The sequence below is a fragment of the Triticum aestivum genome, chromosome 7A, assembly GCF_018294505.1.
Source record: "Triticum aestivum cultivar Chinese Spring chromosome 7A, IWGSC CS RefSeq v2.1, whole genome shotgun sequence".
NCBI classification, from domain to species: domain Eukaryota; kingdom Viridiplantae; phylum Streptophyta; class Magnoliopsida; order Poales; family Poaceae; genus Triticum; species Triticum aestivum.
The window spans coordinates 351,444,325-351,458,061 of NC_057812.1; the positions used below are offsets into that span (position 1 = coordinate 351,444,325).

Consider the following 13,737-nt stretch of genomic DNA (forward strand, 5'->3'; position numbering starts at 1 on the left):
TTCATCGCCAACAAGCGGGCTGTATCTTGAGGAGTCGGCTCTCTCAAGTACTCAGGGCCAAACACAACAATCACAACCTTGCAGGACTTGTACATGGAGTCTAGGCATGTAGACTCGCACATACATACGTACTCGTCAATGATATCACTGGGCACTTTGTATGCAAGCATCCGGACAGCTGAGTGCATTTCTGATAAGAGAAGCCAATCTTTCCAAGGGCATCCTCTTTGCACTCAAAATAGTCATTGTATCCGACCACCCCCTCTCTAATACAGTTGAAAAGATGCCTACTCATATGGAAATGGCGCCGGAATTTCTAATGTTTGAACAACGGGTTCGTTGTGTCAAAGTAGTCCTTCCAAAGAAGGAAATGTCCACTCTCTCGGTTGCGATTCAACGTCGGAAGGTGCCCCAGAATAGAGCCACGGAACAACGGCTGTTGACTATTAAGGTGGTGATGGACCAACACGGCAGTCAAGATCTCTTCCTCATCATCGGACAAGGAATCGTCGGAGTCGCAAAGAAAATTATGGAAAAAGCACTCATCGGCGGAGTCCATTTTGTAACTTGGCAAACTGTCGAATAGCTTGTGGGCGTCGACAAAGGAGCCGGCCGACGAAGGGAGGCATGCCGCCCTTGGACTAGCTGGCTACCATGGCAGCGTCCGATGAGCGTGCCAGTGTCAGGACGAAGGAGCTGGCGGGGCGGCGAGGCGGCTTCCTGGTCATGGTTGTGTCGAGGAGGTGAGGTGGGAAGCTCTCAGAGCCCCGACGGTGAGACGACGGTGGTGGCGATGTGGGAGGTGGCGGCGTTGGAGGGGGATGGGGGGTGTTACGGCACTGTCCGCTGGCAAAGGCACCGGAAAATGGGCGGCGGCGGCGGCGATGAAGGAGGTAGGCGAGGGTTTGTTGTTGGAATGGGAGACGATGACCAATATGCCACCGACTAGCGGGCCAGGGGAGGAGTAGGCGGGAGTCACACACATCTGTTTTGTGTCTGCGGCGACGCAAATAAGGCTCAAAATTGGGCCGAAAATAGGTCGGCAGACGGACGAAAAGCGAACGCGCGTTCGTTTGGGTCGGCGCGTTGGGCCGACTTTTCTGTCCGCGCGCGGACGATGGTTCGCCACCGCTTTGGAGTTGCTCTTACTAGATCGTCGAAGGTGCGCGTTGCCGCGCCCATCTATTTTTGCAATATAATATCCTTTCCATATTTTTTACATAGATAAAGTGTCAAAAAATGGATGCAAATTTTTGTGTGAAAATTATAGATGGTGAAAATAGTTGAAAAGTATTGCACTACTCGACCATACTACCCTAAATTCTAAACTCCAAATCCAACGGATGAATCAGTGAAGCCATATCTATTGTACATCAATAGGATAGTATACGGTGCATAGGCAGCATATCAACACTACGTAACTAAGGAATAATAAGTTGTAGGAATCACCTAATTATTTGGCATTGTCTACTGCTCTGAAAGAGCCACAAGAAAGACCTTGCTTTCTACACGTCCACTTGTTCAATAAAATGAGAGGAATTTGTATAGATTCTTTTAAGGATGAGACATCATAGATAAGATGTTATACCCAATACCAAGCTAATGATTCTATTTGCGAAACAACATTAAATAAGCTCAAAAGAGAAACCTTAGTACACTTTAGAAGGTGTAAAGTGTAGCACTGCTCAAAACATTAGACTGGAGACTTCTATCATCCCGAGTTTACAACAAAGATCAAATGTGCGAATTTAAATAAAAACATGTTGTGGAAAATAAAAACTACTTTGTTTATTGGTACCTAATTACAGATGTGGACTAATATGATGGGCAAGACCTCCAAGGGAAGACAAACAAACACATCCAAGTAGTAATAACATATTTGATAATACTGAGCCTTGTATTGACTGCTGGAGAACATGACTCATTCCATGGTTCAGTGCATATATCAATAATTGTCTTCTTCTCATTTCCAAAAGTAACATTCAGAAGCCCCCAACTACATTTGCAAAAGGTCCATCTTTCCTAATATGATGAAGTCAATATTTATCAAAGCTAAAGGTGTCACGAAATGAAGGCTTGAAATTTTGAACGGTATGGGCATCTAGACACTAAAGATTGAAGCATGTACACAGAAATGGTATCCAATCCAACCTTAACACATTAATAAGAAGGCACATGCGATATACACCGTAGCAGAAGGGCTGGTCATTTCAAGAAATTACACACGAGGAGGATATTGTTTTAGCATGTAACATTCCAAGTAACTTAAGAATAGACATATCCATGTGTTCAGATCAAATTGTATGGAGAACTGCTCCCAACAAATTAAGAAGATGGGCATATGTGCATATATATGAAAAAGGTCCGTGATAAGAGAGTATACATGAGCAAGTAAAAACAACATTGGCAGGCCGCTCCATGTTAGATGTTTTGATGAGGGCTCGATGACCTTGAGTCTTCAAAACCTATAGGAGAAGAACATCTATAACAATCAGTGACAAAATCACCCAACTGTCAATGTAAAAAATTGGTAAACTCGTGCAACAATGGAGAAATTTCTCACCATAAATACACCAGTCTATTTTCTACAGGACACAACGGGATTGATCCTCCACGTGGCGCCCGATGCATGTTATGATCTCACATCTTCCCCCTTCCCATCCCATGCTTCAAAAATTACAACATCATCTCATCACATCACCTTATTCCAAGCAATTGAAACAACCACAAATAGTATCAAAAACATTGGGAGAAACCTCATCACCTAACTGGCTGTGTGCGGGATGGGGATTAGAGGCAATAGGAATTTCTACTCATGGAGTATAAAGGTGTCCATATAGGTGATGTGCAAGGGAAGGAGGGGAGGAAAAAAAGGCTTGAGAGTGGAGAAACTCACATTGCCATTATCTCTTAAAACTCGGAACTCGGAGGCTTTTGGAAAGGGACTCCAGTTAAATGCCTGGCACTGGAATGAGCTAAAAACAGGGAATTAGCCAATTACAAACACACGGTAACACACATCAGAACACATGGGATTAAGATAATAGCTGCATAGCATGATGACTTAACTTTCTCCTTAAAAATTCAAAAATGTTACTACTTCTAAATTAATAGGAAGAATTTGCATATCTTATAGTGCAACTTGGTAAGCCAAAATGGATCATATACTGCAGAGCTATAATGTTGACAGATTCAGTTTTGAGACATAATATATTCCAGTGAAAATAAATGAAACAATTCAATGAAAATCAGTATCTAAAGTTCTAACAAAGACATGTCTACAACAAAAGAAGACATGATGAATGTTGTAATTCTCATGTAGCAATAAATCAAACTGAAATTCCAATGTTCAGAAGCTTTGCATAACAATCAAATCTACCGTTTACATTGAATTGTATTTTACGTTGAATTGTTTCCTATTGCAATGACACAAACAGAGATAAAAATCAACATCCAGCACACAATCCAGGAAATTTTGCTCAAAGTTTCTGAAATATTATATCAAATTGGATTTCAATCAAGAAAAAATGCTCATAGATGGAACATGGAACCATGCAATATTTGCTAGGCATGGAATAAACACAACAACGCCCTTGCCGCTGACCTCGAGATAGTGGTGGAAGAAGTGCCCCTGTCCATCCCGGCGACAGAGACCTAGCCTCGAGTCAGAGGGCGGCATGCTGGAAGCAGTGGTTGCCGCTGTTGCAGCCGGCGGCGAGACATTGGTCACATGGGAGAGGTGGTCGTCGTAGCCCTTGACAGGTCAGGTCACCGTCTCCCATCGCAGATCAGGCCCGTGCCTCTCGGCCCCAAGCAGGTCATGTCGCTGCCTCCCATGGCAGATCAGGTCACCGCTGCCTGGCCCCTAGAAGATCGATGGAGAGGAGGAGCCGGCGAAGCAAATCGATGGAGAGAAGGAGCCGACAGTGCGAATCAGTGGAAAGGAGCATGCGGGCGATGGTGCAGTTGAGGCCAGCGACGCGGTGACCGTGGAGGGTGGAGGTCCGTGCCCCATCCGACCGCGCCGCTAGGGTCCGTGCCCCATCCGGCCGCGCCGCTCGCGTCGGCACGCAGCCGCCAATGCAATCCGAGGCCATCTCAGGCGGCGCAGTCGGAACAGAGCAGGTCGCGAACATGGTTTAGGGTTCGTATGTGGCGTTTCACCATGTGCGCTCTGTTGGATAGGATGGTAGAAAAGGCCCAGTAGGCCCAATTGAACACGAGACACCCAAAAAAGGCACCGGAGCAGCGGTCCGAAATGCCCAGCGCAGCCTGACGCACGAGTTAGCGCCTGCGTACGAGATTTAGATGGGACTAACAACGAATCCGACGGTCAAAATTTAAAAATAACAATCTAACGGCTAGAAATGCTAATGGCCTGAGAGGGTTGGAAGGGTGCTCGGTTTTAATATATCTAAATATTCCTATAAATAACAACCCCTCCCCCTCAAAAAAAAAAACAACCCCTCCAATATCGCAAAAGGTCCACCGAAGGATACCCGATAAATTTCTGCTCCTTTATCTTTCCCTTCTCTCTCCTTCACACAAACCGCGTCTCCGCTTCTCGAGCCCTTCCCACAAACCGCGTCTCCGCTTCTCGATCCGCGTCTTCGGAGAAGAGAGAGAGAGAGAGAGAGAGAGAGAGAGAGAGGCAGGGCAGCCAGAGGACGCACGCCTGCCCGGATCATAACCAAGTAAGTACTGTTTTATGCATCCCTCACCCCCTTCCCTCGGATCTGAGCTGCGCGCTTCCCCCGCATTTTTTCTTTCTCTCGTTCTTCATGCTCGATGTGCCTTGTGCTTTGGCTGTGGTAGACGAGATCTGTGTATTGCGGAATCATTTGATCATGTCTTGTACGATTGCAATCGGAGCAAACCTGGTTTGGATCGCCGTTTGGTGTGTACCGTCCACGTTCGAATTTACTCCTATTTACGTTTTGGATTCACCAGCTATCCTGGAAGATTATGGTTAAGAAAGATCTGCAAATCATGAGCCACAGAATAAAGGATATACACAGCACAGTTTTGCACAGGTGGATAGAAAGCCACCTTTCAGTTTAGCTGATTTTGCACTTGGGGAGTATGTTGCCAAAAACAGGAATTGGCTGAGTTTGGCCCTTTCCTTCCTTTAGTCGTGTTATTAGTTTCTTGTAATTTGGCTTGTTCATATTCTTAAAATTTTGATAAATGAAAATTACCATAGAACAATTGTTCTACGTTCAGTGCTTCAATTTTTTTTTATCAAGGAAGACCAGAAATGTGCTATAGGTGTTTGAGTTTCCAAATTTCAGTGTTTTGCTTTTTGATTGGTAGCTATAGATGAAAGAAGGGTCTACAAGAATTAGATGACAAATAGCCTGGAAGCTGGCCTGCGTATTAGGTCTGAGAAGACGAAAGAATTCGTTTGGTAGTAACTGATTGTATCTACCCGTGTTCATTCCAGTTTTGTGCTTAATGCTTCGGTGCCTGTGGTTTTGGACTGCAAGTCCACAATACAAGTCAACTTGTAAATCATGGCAGACTGTAATAATTACTCAATGTTCTTATTTTTGGACTCGTAGGTTTTCTTCAAGTAACCACATATAATTCATTAGACAAACATATTACAGGGATTACACACGTGATCACCACACAAAACAAACATAGGTGTCTTGCAATTTTGCACCAAAGACTCCGCAGCAAGTAGAACTATAATTTCACCCGTGGAGAATCCTGTGCCATGCTGAATCATCGTCCAGCATCGTCCTCAGCCGCCACCGAGGCAACATCGGAGAAAGAGGGAAACTGCCACTATACCTAGATCTGAGGGAGCACCTTCGCATACAAGGATGCCTTTTGAGCCGATCAACCAGGCCACCACAAGCGACGAGACCGAGGCTTTGTGGCCCGTCGGCCAGGGTTCTTCCCCATGTCCACCAAATCCTGGCCCTGTCAACTTCTTCTGATGCTGTTAAAGAAAAGGAACGCCGTCCCTGCCACCACCCATGTACCCTGCAAGACAATAAACAAAACTGTACCGGTCACAAAATCCCATCGGATCTGGAGGCTGGCAAGAAGACCAAGCCACCTGCTGCCTTGCGCAGCCGATTAGAGCACCACCGATACGAGGGAAGAGCAGAGGCAGATTATTCCAACGCGGTGTCGTACCCACCATTGATGCAGCGCCTCTCGAAGCAAACTAAGCTTATCCTATGTCACCATCGGACAGAAACCGACGAGGTCCCCGCCCACTCCTGCTGGACAAGGCCCTGCAGCAACACTGATGGCGAGAGGAGGCAACAAAATAACCTCCCAGTCGCTGCTCCAGAGAGGTTCCTCGAATGTACGGAGCGGTTTCAAGTGCTCATATCATGGATGGTGCATCACTTTCCCTCTTCACTTGCCTGCTTTTTTGAATAAGATGGACATGGAGATACTCTAGCTTTGTTGTGTATGCTTTTCAGTTTTACAACCAGGTGGACACCAATCTTAGGTTGTATTTGTTTGGTCTGCAACTTATGCGGCTGCAGCTGAAACGGCTCCGGCTGGAAGGTGCAGCTGTAGCTGCTAGCTCCAGCTGCAATTGTTTGGTAGTGGTACTGAGCTGCAGCTGGTGCTGAAACATGCTGAATTGACTAGAATGCCCTCTGTTGTTCTGTAGATTAGGTTCAAGTGCTGATTATCCTCAACAGTAAATGACACGATTAAGAGCTGTTTTAGTCTCATATGTCCAATTTTCACATGTTTGAACTGAAATTACAGTATTACACTAGTTTCAATGAATTTGACATACTAGACATATGACAATAATTTTAAACCCATCATAACATATGTTACTAATTACTATATATTACATGAAACCGTCCTTTGGTTGAAAAATACACGGTTTTGGTGAACTGCAACCTACTCTCTCGCTGTCACCGCCATCATAGAATCAGCAATCATGTTACGAGTTGTGTCCATGGTTGTATTTCCACCTCCTGCATAGTTCCTCCAATTGTGTTGAGCACATTCCCTGGAGGATAGTAGTTATCATCATCATCACATGTAACAAAGTGGTAATCATACAAATCACTGTCTCTTATGAAAATTCTGCAATGTCATACAGACAATGATAATCCTCGCTTGCTTCCTAGGTGGGTAGCTAGGCAAGTGTTTTAGAATGCGCCATTTTGTTTCAACACAGCAAAGGATCGTTCTATGACATTTCTAAGTGATGAGTGGAGATAATTGAATATTTCTTCTCAGCCACTTGCAGCATGGCCAATATGAAACTCAGATACATGGTATTCTGTTCCTCTGAGTGGTGTTAGATAACCAACCTGATTGGGGTACCCAGAATCAGCGAGGTAGTATTTTCCTACACAATGAAGATTAATGTCAAACAGGACACACAATGCATTGTCAAGTTGAGTTGTGTGATTGTTTGAAGGAAATACCTGCTGGAGGATGAGGGAACCTTTCTTTGTGCTTGTCAAATGTCTACTTGAATACCCGTGTGTCATGTGCCGAACCAGGCCATCCAGCCACTGCAGAAATGTATCTCATGTTGAAGTCACATACTCCCTCCGATCGGCTGCATCAATTAATTCGGATTGAGGGAGTACAACCATCACATTTTGTGATGAATAACCATGTCGACCAAAATGGTTGATCATGTTTTTAGCTGGCACAGTGACAGGGATGTGCGTTCCATTGATGACACCAATGCAACCATTGAAGTGAGGAAAGAACTTATGGTCTTGAAGTCTCTCCTGCACATTTCTGATTTGGGGATCAATGGGTCTAATGATGTCCGCAGCAAATAAAACCAAACACTTAAACACATGGTTGAATTTTCTGTGAACTGTTTCAGTGAACCTCTTGAATCGGTTCTGGACTTCACTCACTGACTGTGGGCTGTCAACAGTCCACAAGAATATCCCTAGAGCCTCCTCAGAACACATGTTGCATGCTGCTCGTAACCCATAGTCACGTACCAGAGTCTCATGTAATAAGTCAAAAGAAGGTCTGTGCATACGAAACATCTTGTAGCAATCTCTGGAGGACCCCAAGCAATCATAGACCACTCTTGTCTAGTGCATCTTACCTCTGTCCTTTCTTTCTTCATTAGATACTTCTCATTGTGTGTGGTAACAACAAAAGCAACATACATATATCGATGAAGTCTCTTCTTCCTAAGCTTCATCTTCTTTATGTCAGATTCAACCTCACTTTAACTTGCACTCTCACTTGAACAATGGTACCATCATTGATAGGTGTTGTACTCATCTATGCACATACAAATAAAAAAAATCAGTACCACATACCATAATTCAATCCATACGTAACATGACATTGTTGAACAAAGTGCTCAATTAAGCAAGCAAATACATAGTTCAACAATTGTTCAATTAAGCAAGCAAAAGGTACATAGTTCAACAAGTTCTCAATTGTTCGAAACTAAGCAGGGAAATGCATAGATACATGACAGTCAACAGGATGCACTACTTCCTTTCATCAAACTGTCTCTTGAGTCGGTCTCCCTTCATTTGTCTTCATTGCATAAAAGAAGCTATGGTTTGATGGTTTAGCAAACAACTTGTAGCCATGTTATACTCATCACTAGTCCTGGATGCCTCACACTTGGCAACCTCTTCCATAATGGCAAAGAATATCATCATCGTTGGCTGTCTTACTAGTTTGCCCCGCACAGTCTTCCTGTATGACATGGTCAACAAACCTCCTTAAGTCTTTTGGCACATTATTTTTCTTGAACTTAGATGGACTACAAGGAATTGCATTTGTTGGACGCTTCGATTTGGTTGTTCTGGGCTTGGGTGTACTGGGGACTAGGAGCAGTAGTATCATTCTCTTCTTTGTACAAGTCACGCACATCTTCCTGCGTTTGAGTTTGTGCCACCTTTGCATCATCCACTCCTGGCATGACAGATGACTGTCCATCAATATTCGCCTTGTCAAACATGATCGCAAGCTCCGTCAAGCTGTGTGGAGGTCCTTTGCGGAAAGCTTTAATTGGCTTGTAAATCTGCACATAAAAAAAATTAACACTTGTTAGTAGCATTATACAGCATGGCATTTCTAAAACTGATATTCATGTACGAAATAAACTAACCGCGACCAATGCTTCCCATTGAGCATCGTGTGCCGTAATAGTTTGCTTCACATCATCTTATCCAAGTCTAGTTGCTTTGTTTTTGCAAATATCCATGCTGAATATATAGCCTTCATATCATCCCAACAATTTCTGAACTGTTTTCTTATATAGGTTCTTTGGGTCCGTGCTTTGAACTCTGCCTTGCCCTGATAGCCAGCGGCAGTTAAGGACCTGGTTGGCCTATGCCCAAGCTGTATTTGCTTAGTGGCAAACTCACAAAAAATTATGTTGGCCTCTCGATCCCACTGAGCTTTCACTTTGGGCTCTTCCATCTATATAGCCATTATCATTTTGCCAATTTATATAAACAAATGACAATTGAGTAGCACTCACTTGTATCATAACAGCAGTAGCACTCATTAGTACCAGTGTCATTTTGCAAATGTTGCAGTCACTAGACCAGTACAATTTGCAATTCTAGAGCAATTCACTAGTACCAATGTCGATTAGCAAATCTAATGAAATGTTAGCACTAGTACTAGATGAAACATGAACGAAGTTATGTCCAATCAACCGGCTGAGCACATTGCCTCAGGAAGATCATGCACACAGGTAACACACGAAGAGCACGCGCACGCCTCTGCGAGGGGGGAGGGAGCAGAGAGAGCTCTGAGGGAGAGAGGCGCAGGAGGTTACCATGGCGTCGGACGGTGATCCAAGTGGCCAGTGGCCGGGGTTGGGGCGGGTGGAGGCGGTACTGTGAGGAGGAGTGGCCGGTGGCAGAGGCAGTGGACGGGGCGGTGGCGGCGTCTCTGATTTGCTGGCCGGTTGATGAGGTTGAGCCGGGTGGCGGCGCAGATTGGGAAAGACCAACCTAGCAGTGGGGTTGGAGCTAGCTGCGGCGGTGCAGATTGGGAAAGACCAACCTAGCGGTGGGGTTGGAGCTAGCTGCGGCTGAAAGAAGCCCGAAATATGGGCCGAGGCTTTTGGACGTTTTTTCAGGAGGGCTTCGACTTTCGGCTGCATGGAGCCAGCCTAAAAATGGCCCGTTGTTTGGGCTACAGCTTTTAGGGGTTGTTTGGATACGGGATTTATGCCAAACCTGTTTCCACTATTCGCGTTCAGGATTCTAACCGCCTAAAACTATGTTTGGTTGATCCAACAAATCTCAGGATAAGGAAAACTTGGTTTCCCATAAACCAGGAAAACGAGTATTTGGAAAAACGACTAATACTCGTTTTTCTACAAACCAGTTTAGCTTATCGTTCGTTTCAATCAGACTCTAGCTTCCATGAGACATGCGCCGGTGGGTAGCGTTCAAGTACGTCTACTAGGGCAAGGTTAGCCCCGTTCCAGGTGCCCTGACTGCTCCTCAGCGAGGACGACGGCCGCGTTTCTCCTGTGACCGTGGGCGTGCTCGGCGCCGCTGCGGTCGTCGTGTGTGTGACGAGACGAGATGTACATGGCTTTGCTGGAAACGACGGCGTGCAATGTCCAGTACAACAAGGTCGCATTCCGATTCCAGGTGCTGGTGTGAGTGCCCCGGCTGCTGCTCGCTCGACCGTCATCCGTCAACGAGGTGCGCAAATCCAGCAAGTTGGTGCCGCCGGCGAGCCCACCATTCTTACCGTCAGTGAAGCAGCAGGTGGGGCAAGCGACGGCCTGGGACCTCCTCAAGGAGCGGCTACTTGAGCAGTCCAGCTCTGTCCCGTGCCCACGCCGTTCAGCCTCGAGAACACCACCTCGCGCGCTCTTTTGCGTCGCGTAGATCAGCTGAAGACGAGGCCGACAGAGAGCAGCACGGTGGGGTTGATGGCGGTGGTGACGCCGCCGTAGACCAGCTTGTCGCCACCGGCGTCCCGGCCTGGTCAGACGCAAGGAACAGTGCAGCCTCCGTCACGTCGACCGCGCGGCGCGCGCAGCACCTTCCCACGCAGCACGTTGTGCGTCTCTGTCATGGCCTCCGTCTCCTCGGCACTCACGGCCACCACGACGCAGCTCAATGACGTAGCGCCTGAGTTCTCCGGCGGTCGCATGCACCAGGCCCAGCATCGGCCAGCAATTTGATGGACATGACGTGATCAAGCACGCCCAACTCCATGTTCGTGATAGGCATGTCGAGAGCTGCGGAATGTGCCGTGGTCGACGTGCTGGGCATGGTGCCTCCCATGTGAACAGCTTGGAATCTTTCTCAAGGTTGAGGATGACCCAAAAGAGACAGCCCAAACAAAGTATTCTATAAACTAGTTTTAATAAAACAACAACTTAAAACTGGTTTTCCTAAAAATACTCCTAAAACTGATTTAGCTAAAACTGGTTCCAAATACTAGTTATCCAAACAACCACTTAAGGAACAGAAGCCACTGAAAAAGCCCGAAACAAGCACACCCTTAATGAACCAAAATACATCACACTTGATGCATGTTGCTGGAGATTGCCTAATGTATACTTATACATGCTTTTGGTGCTGCATTTTGTGATCAACTGATGTAAACTGTAAACACTCAGTCAGTAACTTGTATTTCAATGTATGTAACATAGATATTTCTACAGGTTTTAATTTTATCCAGGAATTTACAGAACAGTAATGGTATGTCCTTGTCCTTCAGTATGTATTTACCAAGGAACATGTTGTGGTACACTAGGTGACAATTATTCAAGAAAATTTCTGGCAGTTACGAGTGGAATTGTGAAAGAACAGGCATCTTGGACATCAAGTCTTATTTTGTTACAAACTAATGTTTTTTCTTTACACTTGTTTTGAGTAACCCTACTCATTGTTCTGCTTTCTTTCTTGTTATATATTTGTTTTTATTCTTCCTTTCACCGAGAACATCTGTTTTTCTTGAAGTTGCTTGGAATACTAGGTTTTCATAAAGTTGTCTCACTCGCAAAACATATGAATGTATCATAATAAATCATGAAATGTGAAGTACGGAATATACAAGGTAGAATGCTTATTTTATCTGCAGTATGATAAACTGCTATTTGCTGCTGCTTTGGATTTTCTTTTCTAGACCTGTGTGTGATTATTGCCGGTCAAAGGTCTATTTGCAGATAAAATAAGAATTTCTCTGTTTATATTCTGAAAATGTCAGTTTGATTCTTGTTGAGTTACATAATAGTTTCACATCATTAAGGTATGTATTGTGAGGGATTTAAACATTTAAACTTTTTGTTTCATCCCAGGGTCACCTGTTTTGAATTATGTACCCCCTCCGTCCCAAAACAATCATTGTTTTTGCTTATGAACATTTAAAGTAGCTTGAAATATGTATCTCTTGTTAAACTTATTCTTTGTTTTGCGCAGGATTCAAATTTGCCCGCTCGTCAATCATGGTTCTTGATTCATTATCATCGCCTCACAGGAGGTCGCAAAACACATTCTTTCTGTCATCTCCTAAGAAGCCTCAATCATCTCGTGATGATGTTGGTAGTTGGTCTGCCCTGGTTGAGCGGCATCGCTTTCTCTTGACAACGCTAGTGGTGCTTGCCTTCCTGTGCACCATATATCTTTACTTCGCGGTGACCTTGGGGGCACCACAAGCTTGCTCAGGGTTGACGGGCGATGAAATGACCGTATGTCAGGAAAAATCAGCCCTGCAACATGGAAAGTTGAAATATGGCTAACTCCGCTTGACAGTTTACAATGTGCTTGTAGTCCAAATTAGTATATTCTTTAGTGGTGGATGCTGAAAGGGCTTGTATTGATGCTGATGTACATTTTAATGGAGTGATAGAGGGGATTGTTTGTGCTCTGAAACCGTATAACTGAATAGGTCCCATTTTATTATTGTCATGGTGTACTAAAAATATCATGACACTAATTCAACCTGGATATATATATAGAGCATGGATTTGCTATCCACATTAGCTAGGGTGGTTGTTATCGGAACCGTTCATGTGCTTTGAGATCTGCACCTTTAGGTGGATAAGGTTCTAAATTTCTGAATTGTTGAATTTTGGCATGACACAAGAGGTAAACTCGCATGCACCTTTATGTACGCATAGCCCCAAAACGGCAACCTAGTGTCTGACTTTTCAGGCCCTGTCAGAGCAAAATACGCAGGTACCTTTCTGGACCGGCAGGGATCCCCAGGGAGCTACTTCGGGCAATCTTCTGCCCTTGCGTGATGGGTGCTCATTTACTAAAAGTTCAGAACTGTGCTGGTCCGAGCGTATGAATCATGCCATTTTTGTCTCGTGATGGTTCGGCACCGTTTTAATCAGTTGATGAACTCGGTTGTCCGGCCGAAAAGGCACAGAAGATGATTGCAGCCAAAAGTGTTTAAAGAGTAAATGCGGTTTCAGTCTGCTCGCCACTGCATACTCCGATCTTCGGAAAACGGCAGGTTCCACGTTTTTTGTTTGGTCTTAGCAGTAAGCATACCACGTATTCTTGTTGACCCGGCTACTCGTTTCTACACTACAGTGAGAAGTAATCAGATATCCGTATTAAGGACTTGGGCGTAGCCGCCCACTTGCAATCATCTTCTGTTCCAAAAGGGGCCAACAGGCTGTTCAGTGATGTGTTGCAACTATTCTTATTCTTTTAAATGGAGCGAAAGATTTACCTCATATATTAAATAATGAGGGGAAACAGTTTGTTACAAAATACACCCAGATTACGACATGACAATTATTCTCGCAATAAGGATAAA

General features: G+C 44.8%; 1 protein-coding gene across 2 annotated transcripts; it reads left to right on the plus strand.

Moving 5' to 3' along the window:
- Positions 1-4,485: 4,485 nt before the first annotated feature.
- LOC123154651 (uncharacterized) lies at positions 4,486-12,847 on the plus strand. Of its 2 annotated transcripts, XM_044573328.1 has the most exons (3): positions 4,486-4,694; positions 11,630-11,666; positions 12,387-12,847. In XM_044573328.1, the coding sequence occupies exon 3, from the start codon at positions 12,413-12,415 to the stop codon at positions 12,704-12,706; it is 294 nt and encodes a 97-aa protein (XP_044429263.1). In that variant the 5' UTR covers positions 4,486-4,694; positions 11,630-11,666; positions 12,387-12,412; the 3' UTR covers positions 12,707-12,847. The 2 variants fall into 2 exon arrangements, with proteins under 2 accessions (XP_044429263.1, XP_044429264.1); XM_044573329.1 differs by lacking the exon at positions 11,630-11,666.
- Positions 12,848-13,737: the final 890 nt, after the last annotated feature.

Bases quoted from the DNA above. Each gene is read 5' to 3' on its own strand.
- LOC123154651 (XM_044573328.1), top strand. From the start codon at position 12,413: ATGGTTCTTGATTCATTATCATCGCCTCACAGGAGGTCGCAAAACACA.